This window comes from Petromyzon marinus, chromosome 42 (genome assembly GCF_048934315.1).
Source record: "Petromyzon marinus isolate PM22_M1 ecotype Great Lakes invasive population chromosome 42, UKy_Petmar_22M1.pri1.0, whole genome shotgun sequence".
In the NCBI taxonomy this organism is placed as follows: Eukaryota; Metazoa; Chordata; class Hyperoartia; order Petromyzontiformes; family Petromyzontidae; genus Petromyzon; species Petromyzon marinus.
In genome coordinates this window covers 11957169-11978653 of record NC_133708.1, presented here as the reverse complement: position 1 = coordinate 11978653, position 21485 = coordinate 11957169, and the positions used below count along the sequence as shown (strand labels likewise).

Genomic DNA, 21485 nt, shown 5'->3' with positions numbered 1-21485 from the left:
CAAAAAACGACGCGAACTCTCAACTCGTGAAGCACTCGCGTGGCTAGCAGACCTCGCCATTAGCGTTCAGCTCCTGAACATATTGCCATACGCAGGAAAAATAATGGGGGGGGGGGGGGGGGGTAAAGCAATTCAACCACGATTGTGTCTTGCACTAATTCAACATGCGAAAATTCAGCAGCGATTGTAAGCTTCAACAGAAGATGCGTGACTGAGCTTGGGAGACAAGTTCACCTTGATGGGGGAGATACTCCAGCCCTGCTTGAATATTCAATGAGGGTTTTTTTGTTCGTTCCAATCAATATCTTTTATATTTAGAAGCAGGTGAGAGAGCTCATTGGGCTAGAATGTCAAATTCTCAAGGGAGAACGTGCGATGGGCATTTAATGGAGGGTTTCTGTTTTGTTTTAATATCACAGGAACATTGCGTACGCAGCAAATACTCGGCGGAAGCGTAAGTGCATCCTCCGGTAATGATACGAGACGAGACAAGAAGCCTGCATAGAGTTGAAGGATTGTCTCACGTGGGGGGACGAGAACTTGATGCGGGTCAGAGTGGAGCGGTTTTCTTCTCCCCCTTGTTTTGTACCAAAGTTATTTTTGAAGAAAATTGTCTTTCGCAGCCACCGAATGACCGTGAACGGACAGGGTCGACGCGCACAAAAAATATGCTTCGGCTTTCTCCGACCAATTCATTGCAATTGTGCTATTGGGTGTCCGGTCACGAGGTTGAAGAATCCATTCGGAAATCTCGGCGAGTCGCGTGCGCCAAAGAACGGCTGCCGCAGAGATATTCCACCCGGTCTTCCCCCGATAAATACATCGAGTGGCTTCTTTAAAACTTCACGCACCAGTTTCATCGTTTTTTTAAATTTGTTTAACCGGGTGTAGCACTCGCGCGAAACCGGGATGAGTCTCACTTGCGTCACCAAAAGTGACAGAAGCTAAGCAAATGAAGAACAAAATTGAAGGCAAATAGAAAATCAAACCAAAAACAAAACTACCACAAGAGAAATCGGTAATGGGTGGCATTTCTCCCCATACGCCCTAAAATGACATCGGTTTGTCAAATGAGACTCAACCCAATATAATTTTGTGAATTACCACGTTTTTGAATCGAAGCATTTTTTTGCGTGTGAAGTTCAACCAAACCTTAAACTAAACAATGTTTATTTCACCAGGTAAGGACCACTGAGCTATACAGCTCTTTTTCAGAAGTGATCTGGCCACAAACCATAGCTCAAGAGTGGTATGTGACAATTTATAGCAGCCAAATACTATAAATGCATGTTTCCAAATGTGGAGGAAAAAAACAGAGGATCCGGAGATAAATCCACACAACCGTGGTGAAACATGCAAACTCCAAATATCCAGGCCTCAGGGTTGGACTCGAACCCACAAACTCCTGTATACCAGACGAGGTAATTAACATCTCGCCACCGTGGCACCAATGGTGACGGAGTTAAAACGATAAACCTGCTACACCTGAGACCCCAGGTTAATCATGGGTTGGTGCCTGGATTTGCACCCAGGGTCTCAGCGGTGCCAGCTCAGGGCCTCCCGAGTCGCACGGCTACTTCCAGCGCGTGCTGCGTCATGATGCGAGCAAACGGGCTCAACGCAGCGTCAAGGAAGTCGCCTGCGGCATTCTGGAAGTCGACAAGTCAAAGTGGAAGGGCGGGAATGTTCTTTGGAGTAAATGAAGGGGAAACGTCATTGTACGTGCATTGGACAACCCCTGCTCATTTTCCACAAGATGGCATGGATTTGAGCAATCTCGATGGAATAACGGGATGATTTAATCTTGGAAGAAATTTTAACTCATAACCTATATGGATGTGATACACAGGTGTTCTTAACCACAGCACCACCCAGGCAGTCAACGGTATAGGAGTGCTTATAACAGCGGCAGTGTACGCATTAACCGACACAAACACGATTTCATTAAAAGGCAGCAAAAGGAACTGTAATGGCATCGAAGGCATTTTTATTCTCATTTTCAGGACAAAATATCATAACAAATTCCATGGCGCTTAAAAAGCACTGCATCGTGATACAGAAAAAGGACTCCAACACTTTTTCGCAACGGATTCCAGAGATTACGCTGCCTCCAAGTTTTCCAGAAGAGATTTACAAAAAAATATATATACGTATATGTTGACCTGAAGCAGGCTGCTCAGTTGTACGAAGAAGTTGTGTTTGAAAGCACCAATACTATTTACCAATAAGAGCCATTTGCAGCAGTGTGGATTTACTGCAATGCACGCACTCAAAACACTTGCGTTAGGGACATTCTGTTGACGAGCAATATTAACTTTGTACAGCGCCAGAAAGTGTGTGTTGCCAATTTCCTGCGCAAAACTTATACGTAAGTTTGGCAGTTTACTGCGTGAATGGAATTTTTTTTTTAAACAAAATACTCTCATATGCGAGTGCTACCTTTCACAAGACCGTATGAACAACATTGCCTCGCTTTAAAAAAATGTTGCGGCCCCGGAAAAAAAAAGTGTTTAAAGGAAGCTTTTACCATCAAAAGGAATTATAAATCCATTGTCATCCACACTTTACTTCAGTGTGGCACAAGTTTTGGTACTTGATAATTAACATTTGAAATATAAACAATGATGGCATTAAACTCCGTGTTGTGATTTCCGATTGTTTCAAAGTACGAATGGCTGGCGTCACTTAAGTTAATATTCAAGGTTTAACATTTGCCTACGCATCTCTTTATGCCACACGTTATGATCGGGACGATTAGAAATATATGGAAGTTCTCAGGTTATTTAGCTTAAATAAAAAATAATCATCATGTCTTAAATGGAATTACGTAGGGTAACAGCAAAAACGTCAACCCACAACCATTAAACTCGCCCAAGACAACAACGACGCACTCGGGAGCAATAGCAAAAGTACCATTCCCCAAAAAGTGAGGGCTTCCACAGATTTCTAACGGCCATGCCTCCTCACCTCCCCCCCCCCAAAAGAACTCAACTCTCACCAGCATTACATCATATCAGATATAGCAACCGGCATGCACTGTAACGTTTCCGCGTCGCTGACGTTATCGGTCCGCGTCCGAGTTTCGGCGGCGGGACGACGAACCGAGGCCACCTTTGACCGCCGAAAGATTTCGCAATTTGGCCACAGCAGGCGTGGTGGTCAACAGGAGGGATGGGGCGCCAACTGTGCAACGGGGGACAGAAACTGCGATCGCATCTAGGAGCCGCCTCCAGCTGCGCGCAACAACAACAAAAAAACCGCGTCGGACTTTTAGACAACATGACTGAGCGTCATGCTGCCCAGGTGGTCCGTACTTTTTATTACCCCCCCCCCCCATCGCTATCGTTGGAAGTTGCGCGTCGACCTAGAAATGGTGGCGCGTTGTGATGTAACAATCACCGAATGTTTTGGTTTGGGGGGGGGGGCATGGACTTTTACGGTCACGTTATCGTTCACGCACGACAATTCGTGTTGCGATCACATCATGAGCATGCATGCAAGTACTTGCTTGAAAATACGCCTTTTTTGTAAGTGCTACACTTCGTATACTTTTTTTTCAATTACAATCCAATCAACATTTTTAGTAGGATAAACGTGACACTGTAAAACTTAAAGTGTTGGTCAAATGGTGCCATGTTTTAATTTGTAAAACCATTAAAAAACCAAAGTCTATAATGGCACACTCACAAACACGTTTGTTTTAACCGCCATAAACACAATTTTTCAGCACGCACAGCTGTCGAAGCACTGACACAATGCTAATAATCACGTAATAAACGCCGTTAATTCTCGCAAGACTTGGCGTCTGCCAACAATGACGAGGATTAAGATCGGTGAAAGATTGGGAGAAAAAAAGGCAGTTGTGTTTGAAACGTCACCACGATCCTCTCCATGCACCGTGGTGAAATGCGATAAATTTGCAGCGCGCACTTTTGAAAGTCCAACCATTTTTAAAAAACCACACACCTCGGCCAAGTACTTCATCCTCTTAATGCTCATCGTGAAATGGACTAAACGGGTCAACGTCTTAACACCTGAACGTTCCGTTTAAAACAAAAACAGTTGTGCGTAAAATATATATTTGGAAGGAACAAGAAATATTCCCGAATACGCAATAATTTTCAAAGCTGTTTTCATTTTTATCCCACCCGAGAGAATGTTTATCCTCTGGCAAGCAAGCTTCTCTTAAAATTATCATTTCCACCTTGCACTCTTTCACGTTAAGAGCTCACATTACACCAAGTGCTGCCGTCTGCGCTTTAAACATCAAATATCAACTTTATATTTAGTTGCGACATTGCGAGGTTGTTACGCCATTGTTGAGCCTAAAGGTTACTGCTTAAAATCTGCAATTTAAGTGATTGGTTGAGTGATAAAGGCAAGTCATGTTTTAAAGCCAATTGTCTTTAAAATTACACACTTATAGAAAATCGCTTCACTTTGGAAAAAGGCAAGAAAGTTGTACGTATCAAGGTCACCAAATAGCACTTTCACATCCTTGAAAACAGTAACTGAACCCAGGCAAGTGACCAACCCAATGCCAAACCTCGACTCTGGTATCACATTAACAGGATGCACTGGGCTGTACCAAGAGGGAAAACGACAGGAAGGAAAGTGAAATTCAAGAACAACTAAACTACGACCAAATAAGCCACTTGGAGGTGTTTTTTTTTTCTTTTTCTCCAGAGTAAACTGCGGTGCCGGTATTGTCACAATGGAGACGAGAGCAGCGCGCGATCTGGGCACCGTGCTGTTGGCAACCGAAGAAGCAGGCACACAGCACGTGTCCCCTCGGCCTCGACGGGACGTTGCCGATTGAGTCCGGCGTGCGACGAACAAGAGGAACCGTTTGCGGGGGTGGTGGCACAAGCCCACCTGCCTCGCTGGGACCCAGATGAAGGTAATAACTGCGCTGCCTCTGTCACATCAGCTCGAGCAGGCCCTGTTCCGGACGAGACTGAACGGGTTGGAGAGGAGGTCACGGGCAGGTGGGCGCGCGCACGTGCAGGCACCTATTTACACCGGCTGGGCAGCCAAATCGGAGAGTCCCGCTTCCCGTCTCTCGCCCAGGGTTGTTTATTTCTCGCCGTACGGATACGTGGAGCCAAGCCGTTATTTCGACTTGCGGCTATTTCATAAAAATGTACGTCGGTCCGTTTAGCGCGGAGCGGCAGGGTGAACCTGCGGAGGGGGCACATGCAAACTACACAGCCGGGTCCTTTTATTCTCTTAAGAGCAAACAATCATATTTATTACGAGTACCTTCGTGTTCACCGAAATACCATTTTATATATAATGTATAAATATATACAAACATGGCCTTTCAGTTTCCTTAAAAAGCATCAATTATCCCTACACCGCGCATTCAAAAAAAGTCGAGAAGAAAAAAATATACATTATCACCTCCGCCTGCGGAAGATTATGGAAAGAAAATACAAAATGGTTTTTTTTTTTCTGTACGATTGTCTTGCCAGTATATCAACACTTTTTAATTGGAATGTGCCAAGTTGGACAGCCAGTCACAAGGGCCAAGACAGCAGCAGCCACCACTGCCCAAAATAAAATAAACCCACGCACTCCGAGGCTGCGTTCGCGGCAAGAGATAACCTCGCAGTGGCTACGTACGTCAGTTGTCTGACACGCGGATTATAACTTCAATGGCTAGCAGAGCACGAAGTTGCTGATATTTTTTCTCTTTCATAAATCTCGGCTACGCACTGCCATTACGATGTCAAGATAATCGCGGCATAGAGAGCAACAACAACAACAAAAGTTGGCAAATTCTTTTTGGCTGAAAAGTTAATAGGAAGTATTTTTTTTCTACATTTCACTTGTTTTTTTTTACCCATTGCAATAATCTGTAGGTTAATTAACGGTAATTAAAAAAACTAGACGATTAACAAATCTTTAGTTTTAATCGTTCAAATGAGCATGGTTTACAAGGCCCACGAATATATTTTTTACGCGTAAGTTTTGGGAAGCAACATTATTATTTTTTTTAATCTGCAGATACGGTACTAAAGATCTTTAATCCGTATCGGCAGACAGCAGGGAGTAAAACTTCGTCGCATATTTGAGACGTTAATTGGGCCACTTATTTAAAACAATTATAAACACAACGCAGTGCGTTAAAAAGGAATCGTTACTAATTTTTGAAAACATTTATATTCAACGGCCTGCATGATCAACCACGTTTAAAAATAAATGTTTGCTTTGAACTTTTCCTGAAAGAAAAATAAATACGAAGAAATGCAATAGGCTGAAGGGATATTTTGAAGTTCTAGCTACAATCATGCGTACAATTAATATCAAGGCGTCAATGGTTATGTACAGTGTTTTGACAAATGATCAACAAAATGCAATTAAAACCTGGAGGCTGGTTAATTTTTCTTTAAAATGTGATGAATAATCACTATACCACAACACACTTTACCTTTGAAGCTTCGACATTTACGATTAGCCAGCTTGGCAAAAACATGTTTGATTTCAAATTCAATTTCAAAGCATATGGCAACTTGTGTGTTTAAGCAAATACAAAATTACAGCGAAGGCTTACATCTGCACTACGTTGTATGTATATATTTTTTTAATCAAGCAGTTGCAAAACACCTGCCCCATTAATAATGCTCCACTTGTAAAACACTATTTTAAACATTTAAAAAAAATTAACATTCAGAACATTGTCAAATAAACATGAACCGATTTATAATGCTCAATAGTGTTCAATTAATCATCTTCAAAATTTGGGCCACAACATTAAAAACGAATAGAAAACATCCCCTTGCGTTCTCTGCAGCAATTGTAAATGCTAGTTCACATAATATTTATTTTGATCAGCCGCACAGCGCATTGTGAACTAGGCGACCACAGAGGTGGGAGTCGGTGGGTGGCATCTTGCACACGAAGGAAGCGCAAACAGGAATACGATGAACTGAAAAATGCTTCGTTGTCACCACGTACGTACATATGTTTAATTTCTTTCGCACCGTACGTAGCCAACCGTGCTAATCGGGTGGTGCCATGTGAAGACGCAAGGACCCAAAGTCTTCAAATGTCCTCTACGTTCCTCTCATGGCAACTTAACTCTTCCAACCAAACGCAGCTCAAAAAAGTAATGTGTTTCACATATACGTTTTGTGTTAAAAGTACATTTTTTTACACGTATATCTGGTCTCTTTTATTTACACGTGTCTTGAATTTCGTTAGCGGTCAAGAAAAAGTAGCAAAACGTGATAGCACGTTACAGAGACATTTTAAGCAAAATGTTGCTTCTTTCGTCACAGGTAAAAAAAAATTACGAGGCCTCCAGAAATGGTAGAGCCCACACAAATGACTTCATGGTTACCCCATGACCTGTTGAAGACTGGTAACAGTACCAATCTCCTACGTCCAGGATTCTCCCACGACAGGAAGCCACACCAAGCCATCTACGAGGAGCTAACCAATCGCCGTTAAAAAAAACGCACTTTCTAATTCATTTACCATTTTCATCCCATTGCCTTCGTAATTGTATTTTTCTTTACATTCGCCATCACAACTTCCTACTTCCATTTTCCACACCGAACCTCACGTGACCAAAGCGGCTTCATCGCCGTTGGGCCAAGCGATGAACGCACCCCCCCCCCCACCACCACCACCACCACCACGCTCTCGAACCGCCTCGGGTACCCCCGTCGGCAGCCGCGAGACCACGGCAAAGGACGCGGCAGGAGGAGGCAGATAGAAAGACAACCGCCGCGGGCAGCCAGCGGTCGAGCTTTCTTCAGGCGGAGCCAAGCGAGTCGAGCTTGAACACGTTGTGGTTCGTGGGCGTCGTGAAGAACAGAGCGGCCTCCCCGCCGCTGCCTCCATCTCCCGCCCCGCCCTCTCCGCCGCCCTTCGTCGCGCCCGGGCGGTTGTCGCAGGGCGGGCTGCCCCTGCTGCCGACGCTGTTGCCGCTGCTGTTGCCGCTGCTGCTGCCGCTGCTGCTGCTGAGCCCCAGCGTGTGCTCGAAGTCCAGCAGCTGCCCCATGAAGTTGAAGTTGGGCGAGATGTTGGCCTTCTTGTTGCGCACGAGGTCGTAGGCGTCGTTCAGCGAGAGGTTGAGCGTCTGCATGAGGTAGGCGACCGTCACCGTGACGGAGCGGCTGATGCCGGCGAGGCAGTGGACCAAGACGCCGCACTTCTTCTGCCGGGCCTCGTCTGTGCCGTCCGCGCGCAACCACGGAGATCGCCAGGGGCGGGCAAAACAGCAGCAAGGAGACAATGGGCAAGGTGGGGGTTTGGGAGAAAGACGGTCGAGTTAGAATACGTCAGTGGCGAACGCAGTCGAAAAACAAACACGAAGCCGTGCCGGGCGTTTTATTTTCGAAAGCCGCGTTTGGATATCGATATTTTGGCAAAAGAGGGGCATTTGTTTTTACATTGTGGTAACTTATTTGAGCAAATCGTGTCGACGACGATGTTGAACAGAGTTTGCGGACCTCGGGCAATCAATGTAGAAAATGACCACCATGTAAGATGGAGCATTGAGATCAGTTTGTGTGAAACAAGCAAGATGAGTCGTGGTTGCTAGCATTTTCAACTCAAAGATGTTGGAAAATTAGTCCGCAAATGCATCCATAAGTTTGTATACTTGCTCAGCATTGATGCAGCAGGGACAATGAGATAAAGAATTCACAGCTGGAGTGGCTTGCACTGCGGGATGTAGGCACGAAATGGAGAAACCCATTTCTGTAAATGCTTGTTCGTCAAAACCAATCAAGCAGCCCGAGGTCAGATAACAACACCTCAAGCAGTCATATAGCAAGTAGCCAATCATTTGGAGGTACGGGGTGGTGGTGGATCAAGTACCAGTAGCTGAGATGCCAGTAGGTGCTAGTACAGAAATGAGGATGTTGACCAATCTATGTTTATATTTCCATGTTACAACCTTCCACGTGTGTTTTTCTATGATGTGTAAACAGTGGTAAGTTGTTTAGAGAAAATACAAACAGATCATTCAATATTTGAGAATATCTTTTTTTTTTAACGGTCACAGACAGACGGAGAAGAACACTTGCAGAATGCTGCCGAAATTAATTATTGCGACCGGAAATCAAACCTCTGTCTGCTGACGCTCTCAAAAAAAGATACTGAAATCCATTTGTTATATAAATGAATGGAGACCCTTTATGGGACCTCTCTCCAATAACAAGGCGCATATTTATCCGGAACGTGTGTGCACAGCCAGAGGGGTTGAAATTATAAATATATTGAGTGAGCTAGAGGGAGAGAAGAGAGCCCAGGCAGGATGAGGTGACAGATTGGAGCCAGATCCTGAGCATACATGGCAGAGACGATAAAATAGAGAGCATGCAGGGAGGAGGGACGGAGGTGGGGAGAGTTCGAGGGAGGGAGAGAGAGAGGGTGTGACCGGCAAGAGAGGGGAAGCCACGTTGTGGCAAAAAGATTCCTGGCGTCAGGCTGTGGGCTCGATTTACTACCAGGATTTCCCGATGCTTTTGAAAAGCCGGAAAAGCCAGAGTAGGGGGAAGGCCGGCATCCGAATGAGGCCAAGTTACAAGCACGTACGCGCAGGCACACGCGCGAGCCCGCGTACAGTGCACGAGCACATACGCAAGGACGTGGACCTGTGTGCACGGCCGCATCCGCGCGCTTGCGGACGCACGAAAATGCATGTACAGTGAGGGGAAAACATAATTTGATCCCCTGCTGATTTTGTACGTTTGCCCACTGACAAAGAAATGATCAGTCTATAATTTTAATGGTAGGTTTATTTGAACAGTGAGAGACAGAATAACAACAAAAAAATCCAGAAAAACGCATGTCAAAATTTTTTAAAATTGATTTGCATTTTAATGAGGGAAATAAGTATTTGACCCCTCTGCAAAACATGACTTAGTACTTGGTGGCAAAACCCTTGTTGGCAATCACAGAGGTCAGACGTTTCTTGTAGTTGGCCACCAGGTTTGCACACATCTCAGGAGGGATTTTGTCCCACTCCTCTTTGCAGATCTTCTCCAAGTCATTAAGGTTTCGAGGCTGACGTATGGCAACTCGAACCTTCAGCTCCCTCCACAGATTTTCTATGGGATTAAGCTCTGGAGACTGGCTCGGCCACTCCAGGACCTTAATGTGCTTCTTCTTGAGCCACTCCTTTGTTGCCTTGGCCGTGTGTTTTGGGTCATTGTCATGCTGGAATACCAATCCACGACCCATTTTCAATGCCCTAGCAGAGGTAAGGAGGTTCTCACCCAAGATTTGACGGTACATGGCCCCGTCCATCGTCCCTTTGATGTGAAGTTATCATGTCCCCTTAGCAGAAAAACACCCCCAAAGCATAATGTTTCCACCTCCATGTTTGACGGTGGGGATGGTGTTCTTGGGGTCATAGGCAGCATTCCTCCTCCTCCAAACACGGCGAGTTGAGTTGATGACAAAGAGCTCCATTTTGGTCTCATCTGACCACAACACTTTCACCCAGTTGTCCTCTGAATCATTCAGATGTTCATTGATTAAAATTCAGACGGGCATGTATATGTGCTTTCTTGAGCAGGGGGACCTTGCGGGCGCTGCAGGATTTCAGTCCTTCACGGCGTAGTGTGTTACCAATTGTTTTCTTGGTGACTACGGTCCCAGCTGCCTTGAGATCATTGACAAGATCTTCCCGTGTAGTTCTGGGCTGATTCCTCACCGTTCTCATGATCATTGCAACTCCACGAGGTGAGATCTTGCATGGAGCCCCAGGCCGAGGGAGATTTACAGTTATTTTGTGTTTCTTCCATTTGCGAATAATCGCACCAACTGTTGTCAGCTTCTCACCAAGCTGCTTGGCAATGCTCTTGTAGCCCATTCCAGCCTTGTGTAGGTCTACAATCTTGTCCCTGACATCCTTGGAGAGCTCTTTGGTCTTGGCCATGGTGGAGAGTTTGGAATCTGATTGATTGATTCTGTGGACAGGTGTCTTTTATACAGGTAACAAGCTGAGATTAGGAGCACTCCCTTTAAGAGTGTGATCCTTATCTCAGCTCGTTACCTGTATAAAAGACACCTGGGAGCCCGAAATCTTTGTGATTGAGATGGCGTCACCAAGTACTAAGTCATGTTTTGCAGAGGGGTCAAATACTTATTTCCCTCATTAAAATGCAAATCAATTCATAACATTTTTGACATGCGTTTTTCTGGATTTTGTTGTTGTTATTCTCTCTCACTGTTCAAATCAACCTACAATTAAAATTATAGACTGATCATTTCTTTGTCAGTGGGCAAACGTACAAAATCAGCAGGGGATCAAATACTTTTTTCCCTCACTCTACTTGCTAGCACACATACACACACTCGCATTTGTTTGTGTTTAGTCTATTGTCTTTCCCCCGCACCTCTGATTAGCACGCTTGGCTATGTACGGTGCAAAAGAAGTTCAACACGCACACATTTAGCCTTTAACAGACTGTTGGGGCAAGTGCTTTTAGCGGGCACCTATAAAAGACTGGCATGGCACACGAGAGGGGGTAGAATAACCAGCACCATGCCAGGCCTTCCCCTTTCTCCCCCGTGCTGAAGTGTACACAACCGCACCAAATTCTCATTTATAGCCGAGTACCCGGTAAAGTGTGCAAACACAACACCAGATGCTCGTTTGAGGCCGAGTTGACCAAGCTGAGGCCCAAAAAGATTTCAGAAATCACTCCACTTGTATCTGCACCAGGTACTCATCAGGGAGGACAAAGACCTAGTTATATATTCATTTCCATTTATGTTAGCAGTGGTTGGTAATCTAACTCAGCTGACCATTACACCACTGCACATTAAGACAAAGACCCCTCATATAGCCTTTAACAGACTGTTGGGGCAAGTGCTGTTTGCGAGAAGCACCTATAAAAGCCGGAATGGCACAAAAGTGGGTGGGTGGCCAACACCACGCCTGACCACCTTTGTCTCCCCAGTGGCGATGTTTTTACACACCGCACAAGGTACTCATTTGAGGCTGAGTCGACCTAGGGGAGGCCCATGACCAGTTCAGATAATCGTCACTGGTTTTGGCTGTGAGCGGGAATCAAACTCGGGTCACCATGTTCGTATTGCAGCGCACTAACCACTGCGCCACCATTCCCCATACTGCACATTATACTCACTCGTACATAACATACATGCGTTTATTGCATGTTATATATGCAGGTCCGGAAAACATTGCTTGGAAAAGAGCTTTAGTTAAACCCACCCAGAATTATCGTTAGACCTATTTACAAGCCCCGCAATTTGTCCATAATCATATCATATAATAAACGCACGGCTGTTCGTGCTTCTATGCCATGTTGAAATTAGAAATAAAACCATACGAGCCCATGTCCATTTTCAATAGCCACCACTCAATAACAACCTACGTTCAGGATATGACGTACGAGGCCGTACACAGCCAACGTGGGTCTCGTGGTGAGGGACTGACAAACGGCATGAAACCAACTTCAGTTACTTAACGTTAATGCACTGCCGTGGCGATTATTATCAAACAGACTGCCAATTTGCGTGAACACAATACATCCTGTTAATACTGTTCCTTCCTGAACGCAATTGTTACTTGTAATTTTTGGGACCAACAATCGCCGTCTGGAAGGCGACGATAATGATGATTTTAGTTACGATATTGAAGATGACAGCCATGATTACCGACATAAAATAATGCCATGTATGTACCCAATCAAGCCTAAGTTAAGAGATATTATTTTAGGAATGTCCTAAAATTGGGATTTTGAGCCCATTTTATGAACTACCTTGGGTTCTGTTCAGCGTTAAGAGCCACATTGACATTTCGCTGTCTATTGATAAGCCTGCTGGCTGTGGCGTTTATCGCAATGGGAGGCTTTAATCAGAAGCGATTGTCCAATTACACGCATGAATGTAACACGCCCGATGAAATACACACTGCAAAAGGCACATACTTCCACGTACACAATCGGCTAATTTATAAAGCAATTTTGTAAATCTAGCGATCAAAAATAATAATAAAATGCGGCGGCTTTTACCTGGATTAAAAATACGTAGCTTTTTATGTTTACAGTGCCAAGCAAAAAAAAAGGCAGAGGAAAAATCCAAGTGGAAAAATAATTCAGCTCATAGAGCTAAGCCACCTCCACCGCAAAAGCGCATGCACGCGCTCGCTTCAAACGCCGCTAAACGAGAGCGTCTTGTCAAGTGGCTTTCTTCTTTGCATGCACGTACACAGCGGCGGTGTTATAGCGGCCCCCTTTCTCTCTCTCAAGAGAGAGTTCAATTTTCGTCGCAATTTTATACTGTGCATCCTCGTGCCCATTAAATTCAAGCCAATTGTTTCGCCAGTTCACCGGGTTACAGAGCTAAAAAAAGAAACGCAATTTGCCCGCCCGGGGCTCGACCACGGCAAATCGATGCGCACGGAGCACAATTTGGGAAACCCAAAAAAAAAACAAGAGTGAGGAGGAGAGATTCTATTTTTAGAAACCTATTTGCTGATTTCGATTTGTTCTCGGATGGAGGAGAACGATCGGATCTATTTTAAACCCACGCTGAGGATTTCTTTATTTTTTTCACATGGATGAGTCTCCCCGATGCTATTTTAAGGCTCGGCAAACCTACGCAGAGAGTGCTGGAGCTGCTCCCTGCAACGGGGGGCTCGCGGTGACTCATCGCATGACACTCGCTATCTCCACCGGCGGTCTGCTCTCTCTCCATCTCCGCTGTTCCCTTCCCCTATTAAATTAAGCTTTCATATTCTAATTGTTGCGCACTATTCTGAGATGCGGTTAATTAACCTTCACGGGAGATAAGGATGAAAAGGGTTGCATTCGTGTGCCAGATTACAAAGCGCTGCAAGTGACGGGGAACAATGCAGAGGCGGAGCACAGGGCCAGGAGAAAACAATACCCTAGACAACGGCAATGTGACGATTCTCATGATACATATGCTCAAGAATCGATCCGACTTGATTAACATAGTTTTTAACACTTCATCAATCCAATGCCGGTCAAAAGCCTCCCCCCATACCACATTGCTCAAATGAGTCGTTTGACAATGCTTTTTGAACTCTGGCCAGTGTGGGTCGGTGCAGTGGGGGGGGGTTCACATATAATTTGCCAACGAAACATTAGCTCTGGCCAGGTATGTAACTCAGGTTGCTAGCTTCATACAGCAGTGCGCTATACCACTGCTCTGCCCGATTCATATCTGCTTCTGCAAATTAAACCACTATATGTTCTATTAATTCATACATTTATAGGTTCTACTGATGAATATTAAATAGTTTATATGCATCCATTATGAGACTAAAAATTAATACCATGACAGATTCTACACATTTCCACCAATATAGATATTAAGTCATACTACTGCATTATTGATTATACATGCACCACGAGAGAAAAAAGGAATTGATTCATTCATTTCACAAGATGTGGCCCGAATCATGATAATTCACCAATTTGTATAGGAGTGAATTGTTAAAGCCCTGAACAAAAACAATAAGCTAGAAAGCCACGCCACTGCTTGAGGCATTTTTAAGATTGAACATTGTGGCCATTCAAGCGAATTTAATTGTGTACCAACCATCATTACCGAAAAAAACAAAGAGTAACCATCATTATATTATGAACATGCGATTAATAAGGTGTACGAGTAAAATAACACGTGCTGTATTAACATACGTATTATGTATGTGTAACGACTGCAGGTTATACACCGACATGAGGACAGAATATATACATATAACATTTTAACACAATGGATTTTGAGAGTCATGCAAAATGCCAATGCTTCAGCAATTCAGCTGTAATTAATATAGCATGCCTGGCCTGGCCCTGAAAAATAAATGTGGATTGTCTACCCCCCCCCCCCCCCCATAGCACCTGCAATGGCAATGCTCGTTATCCAACTGGAGTACGAGCGTTTTGGTCACTAATAAAGACAGGATGATTATTTTGCAGTGCCTGGAAAATGTCCATTCGTCGTCCATCTGAGAACGCCCGGTGTGTATTCTCGAACACTACAACAATACCCGTAAGCCAACTTTCAAACGCTACGAGAAAATAAACCCCACGGCTCACCAACACTGATGCTCATCGCTGTAATGTTTTTTTTAATTAAGTTGGTAAAAAATTTTTACCTAAATTTCTGAAAATATATATTTTTTTCAATGCAATTGCAGCACGTGGGTGTGAGAGCTCACACACAATATGTGCACGTCAAGATTGTATACGCACGTGTTTTTCCATGTGGGGAGCGGTAGTGTAGCGGTTAGCATACTGGGCTACAATGCCAGCGACCCGAGTTTGATTCCCGCTCACGGCGAACACCGGTGACGATTTTCAGAAACCGGACCTGGGCCGGTCGACTCGGCCTCAAATTTCTACATGGTGCCATGTGTAAACATCGCCACTAGGCAAAGGCGGCCCGGCATGGTGTTGGCCACCCACCCTGTCGTGTACCGTGCCAGCCTTCATAGGTGCTCGCTAACAGAACTTGCCCCAAGTCTATTATGGCCTGATGGGGGGGGGGGGGGATTTTGTCTTAGTGTGCTTCCATGCCCACTTTTTTTTGGGGTCGGTCAAAATGGATGCTATTAACATACTGGTTTTCACAGTTTGTTTTCATGATGGACCCCACTTAGTGAATGGAGCAAATGATTTAATTACCAATTAAAATTACATGGCGTGTGGCTATGAAACCGTACATTTGCCTGCATTAAACGAAATATTAACAAAGTACTGAGTGTTATTCTAATCAATCAAAATGTTTAACTATTATTTTAATTCAGCTCAAATAGAGAGTTAATCTGGCCAGGCAACACTGAAGGCAATTCGCTCGCAATCGGAAGGTTTTAAGTTTAAATCACTGGTTGGGAGTTAACAGTATTCCAGTATAAAGTCAACGTTGGTCTTTACATGGAAACTGACCGTGGAATTTTCACCAATGCTTCAGGCATCACACGGAATTCCCACCAATGCCTCGGGCGTCGCCAACGGACCAGAGCACCGTCCCAACGCTTGTTTGAACAAGGAGATGCTTCGACGTTCTAAATTTAATTTGCAATTAATGCTCATTATATCCCATTCTCACTCAAGACAGCAGAGGCATTCACCCTGTCTCCATCATACAAAATGCTAAGGTGGGACAAAGGCGGGTGGGACAAAAGGGGGGTGTAGGGGGGGGGGCGACGTGATGGGCGATGGAGAGGATAAGAAAACGCTACTTTTGCGAGGTCTGACTAAGGGCACGTGCCGTCATCTTGGATGATGAATTTTTCCGAGTGCAGCGTGCAGATGTGGTGACATCATCGCTGCCCGTGACCTCAGGAACGTGATCTCATTCTGCAGTCTCGAAAATGCCGTTTGTTGACAATTTGGTCGCGCACACAAACAAACACTCCATCGGAGCCCGATTCCAGCGTTTACGATAAAACCGGTCAATGTTTTTAATCTGTGAAACTGGATAGTCGTATGCAGAGCGAGGCATTCGTTTCTGTTGTTCGGCTGGATGTCACTCTAAAACGGCCTGATTTTTTTTCCCAATTCAGTGGAGGACAAATGGTTGATCGAGCTGTCTGGCAGCGAATAAAGAAATCATAGAACAGTATGATCACAAGCAGAGCTGTATAGGCTGGGTAAGCGCTGTTGGTCAATATATATTAAGCCTACCATGGCATACGAAGGGGCGGTGTTGGCAATAGCAGTGCAAGGATAAACCTCCCCCTATCCCCAGCAATTTAATCAATTATCGAGACCCAAAGCTACAATTATGATTGAATAATTTATTCCTTATTTATCTCGTTCTATGTCTCAGTTATACTGTCTTTTTGAAAGTTTTTTTTTCTCACTTAACATAAAAGTAACATTATCAAATAATTTGCCCAAAATGTAAATGATGTACTATAAGATGTGCAATTTTACAAATGTATTGCAAGGCTTAAGAATCAATGCTCATTGATAAACCAATGCATCATTACATACCTACTCCTCCTCCCTTGAAGGTATTTACGTAGAAGAAATGTGTAATTTCATGATTACCCTCTCAAAGATAGAACTCGAAATCCCCAGCCATGTTCCATCCACTGCTGGATAGAGGCCTTCTTATGTTGTATGCGTCCCTCAGAATCCGACGATGTTCACAATCCATTTCACGCCTGAAAGCGACCTCGTCCCATCACTTCATTTTCTGAGGTGGTCCGATCTCTCGGGCACATCCACTCCGTTGGCAGCCAATGTCACCCACAGTCTCGGATATCCTCCCTTTCCAAGCCTCACCCCCCTAACTTTTCTTGGAAAAAAATATTTGACAAGACTGCTGCATTGGCGGTGGTGTAAGAGCACAAACAGCAACAAACTCGGCACACTCCGAACATTTAACACGATGAAGAAGAGCCACTGTCACAAATGTCACCTACGATATACTTTCCTTTCCAGGCAGTGTCATCAGAGAATGTGTTGAGTTTGTATTACTTTTCTTGACAATCAATATTTTTCTCGTGTTTGTGCTCTGAACAAACCTGTTTGTTCTTCGAGTCATGTCTTCTGCTTTCTGTTGCTTTGTGTAATTATAGGCATATATAACTTTAATGGAATCTTTGGACACATTTCAGCTTTCATTGGAGGTTTTTGACGTTATTCTGGAAATTCTAGATCATGTGAGTCAACGGTTTGACTTTCCAACGATGAAAATATACCTAATTAGGGAAAAAACTAATTTTTATACCTACGTTAAATCTGGCTTTCGCAAGTGGTCACCGATACGCTCTGCATGTATAAATGAGAAAACAGCACCATTCCAGTGCTGGGCAACTGCTGGACATTGGAATAGTGTTATAATGTCAGAAGCGTTATCTGTGACCACTGTAAGACTAAAACACATAGCAACATCGCGCTTTGCTGTGAAACTAGTGCAGCCTATAATCGCGTGTTAAACATAGCGCCCTTTGCGATAGGCCTTCCTGATATCCTTGTGTTCGAAGAATTCGTGACCATGCCGCTTCTGAAAAATAAGTTAATACCTTAGTGGGCTTTACCTGGTAAGACGAAACATTATTTCGTTTTATTTGTATATTTTAACGAGATTCGCTTATCTTTGCTGTACTTTGCCACTCCTATTAATTTTTCGTATTGTTTGTTGTTGTAACGTTTTTACCCGCCCCAACTGGACATCTGTGAAAAAGAGCTTTATAGCTCATCGGATTCCTCCAATATTAATTCATATATAATGATTCTGAATGTCGCGAACGTCTGAAGAGCCAACAATTCAATTCGGTCAGATCGTCGCAGCGACTCACCGATGAACGCGATCGCCTCGGGGAAGAACTGCGACAGGTTCTGGCTCCAGTGGTCGGGCACGGGGATCTGCTTGTAGACGAAGTCCCTGCGTGACTCGAAGGCGTTGGGCACGTTGGGCGTCACGTTGAGGATGTAGCGGATGCCGTGCTCGGCCAGAGCTGCCAGGTTCGTAGAGTCGCGTGCGCAGCCCAGGTAGAGGTAGGGCAGGATCTCCACGGGGAAGGAGGGTGAACCCCCTGATGGGCACCCTCCAGGCCCCTCTCCGCTCTGATGCTGCTGATGATGATGATGCTGATGGTGGTGGTGGTGGTGCTGGTGTCCAAGGTCCGAATCCCCCGGGCTTCCTTCGGAGGAGTCGCCAGCCATAACGCTCCCTTGGAGAAGGTAAGGGACGGATGACACTGGGTTAATCAAATGTTGGTTGGTCAACCGGGGTTGATGGATCATGTGTGTAAGTCACCCTGTGGAAATGGGGATTTATTCGGTAAACAAATAATCAGTTAAAATTAATCCCAGTCAGCCACATGAGATGTGTAAATGTGTTGGTGCTAGCAGATATATATGAGACATGTACTCAAACACAAAAAATATCCCATTACGTAAGCTGTTTGTCATCGTCCGAGACAAATTATGTACCATGATCACAGATAATTTTTATGATCTTCCAATAAAATTTTTCAAAAGAACTTCTCCAACTATGACAATTTGTGCAATTAACTTGCCCAAGGCAGACTGCAAGAAATATATTTGAATCAATTTGGCAGGTATCCAAAGAGTGAATCACCGAACCCCCCCCTGAAATGTACAACAGTGCACTCTTGTGATTTGTGCGAGAAAAAAAAAACCCTTGAAGGGGTTTTGAATGTAGAATGCTCCACTTGCATCTTCCGTTAACATTTCACACGCAAGTTCAGCAGATGAATCGCAACACTGATTTATGACGTCACATTGGGTAAACTATCAGAGAGTAGCTTGTAGGCCGAACCGCTTGCCTTAACAAAAAAAATATAACGATGTTTAATAGGTGTGAAGCAATTTACCATGCTTTTCCGTGAAATTATATTGGTTATTATGTTTTGAGATCATGATTACACTCAAAAAAGATTCGGTTTTTAGTATTTTTTGGACCGTCTCATTTGTACGGTCTGCCTTATCCACACTGTATTTCTCACTTGTGCCGTGCTATCTGTACTATATTTGGCTGGTGGCGGTGCAGTGGTTAGCGCACTGCGCCATGAACCTGGCAACTAGAGTTCAGCTCTCGGTCACGGCTGACATCAGGTGGCGAGTGACATCCAAACCGGTCCTGGCCACATCCCTTCACCAACCCGCACCGATCGGCGTGATTAAGTATGATCAAACAACCTGACGATGACTGAAAGATATCAGGAGTCCTTCATTTAGCCGTAGACTGATAAAGGACCATGGCAATTACATTCGTTGACCTTTTCATACTCTTGTCTAAATTACGCTAAAACACATCATCAACTTTGCAGGAATCAAAAAATTATAATTACAGATGTGCTTCAACAAACAGCACGTGCATTGAGATCATTAATTTTGATTTTGTGGCGAAAAAAATTCGACGTGACAAGCCACTTTGTTACGTTACCATTTGTGGCTAGGTCGCTTCAGACGAAGTAAGTTATTATCTCAAGTGGGCTTGAGCTGGCAAGCTAAACATTTCTTTTTAGTTTTTTAACCGATTTGTTTACTTTTCCTATACTTTGTACTCTTATCGTGTTTTGCATCGTTTGTTGTTGTAACATTCTGACCCACACCTAGTGGACATCTGTGAAAACGAGCTTTATAGCTCATCGGATTCCTCCAGTATAAATACATATTCTGATATAACGCATTCGAATACGAATGAATAATGTGGCCAATACGCCATTTAAACAGCTGCTCCTTTGCACGAATTGCACAGCACCCGAGCTACAAGATGCAAAGGGATTACTCGCAGTATAAGCACAGCTCCATGCGTATTTTTTTTTACCTCGCAACCCACCTGCCCGACTCTCGGGACTCTCCGGATGAACCTGGTGTCACGTCGCCGCCGCTACAACGTCGTGAGTTGCACCATTGTATTTTGCCCAACTCCCCCCCCCCCGCCCAGGCCAAATGTGGTTCAAAAGCAGGGGGGGGCAGATCTGCAAATGAGGACCAAACAGAACCGTCCTCCCCCTGTTCTTTCGTTTTTTTCCCCTACTCCGCCCACGATATGTATTACTTTGGAGCCAGCAACGAGAGAACGGGTGACAATGGACTGCACCTAAATCGAACGGATTTCCACTCTCCGTCACTATTTTTAATAAGCTGCAGATGAAAGTGAAAGTGTTTCCCTGACTCGTGGAACACGGCTGCAGGCTCTGCACGAAACCGAGCATTTTAATTTTTTTCCCATTCGCCCGGATCGCCGTGATGTGTCTGACACCAAAATGACAATTGCACGTACACACAATGTAGACAAACGTACTTACTTTAAACACGCACCGCATGTCACATTCTTCACAAACACTTCAATCATGCTGTGTATACAACACTGTAGATGATCATTAACAGTCCCTTGTCAATCAAATATTGGATGATGGTCTCATGCCACGTCGGACGTGGGCGTTGTTTGAACATATTTCACCGTGCTGGTCGGTTCAGTGTGGGGGGGGGGCGATGTCGGGACTGGTATAGATATCACAGATGTTAGCCCGAGTGTGGACTCAAACTCAGATAGCCAGGTTCATAACGAAGTGTACCAACCACAACGCCACCACTCCACCCACAGATACAAGAGACCGTACGTAACTACAAATATAAGCCATATGCTAGGTAAAACGAATTTACAATTACAATTTCAACTGCATATGAAGAGAAACAATAATACAGCCTTATGGTAAAGTGATCAGTGCATATGAATGTAATTGCTTTTTCATTGGCAAAATGGCCGAATCAGGAGAAAATAGAAGGAATTTAGATTTTTCCACTACACTGGTGTAAAATGCTTGTGCCTATACATTTAGCGCAATTGTATTTTAAAAGTCCAAATAAGTCTGAGCGTTTGACTTATTATGACCCTGAGACAGCGGTGATAATTCCACAGTCACATGGCAGGGATGAGCAAGTCCTTACGAAAAACCACTGCCAACCTCCAGACTGAACACTGCTCATGTTATCAAGTCCTGGGAAGGATGATGGGCTGAGTCAAATCGCAACCAGGAT

The 21485-nt window shown here is 44.4% G+C and overlaps 1 protein-coding gene across 1 annotated transcript in view; it reads right to left on the bottom strand.

The window, feature by feature from the left end:
• Positions 1-1970: 1970 nt before the first annotated feature.
• The window catches only part of LOC116951234 (dual specificity protein phosphatase 6-like), a 32913-nt gene continuing 13398 nt past the window's right edge, over positions 1971-21485 (bottom strand). The window contains exons 3-4 of the mRNA XM_032969723.2: positions 18272-18646; positions 1971-8181 (exon numbers count right to left, since the gene is read on the bottom strand). Of these exons, the coding sequence (XP_032825614.2) occupies positions 7763-8181; positions 18272-18646 (794 nt within the window). The 3' untranslated portion in view covers positions 1971-7762. The remainder of the gene's footprint in view (positions 8182-18271; positions 18647-21485) is intronic.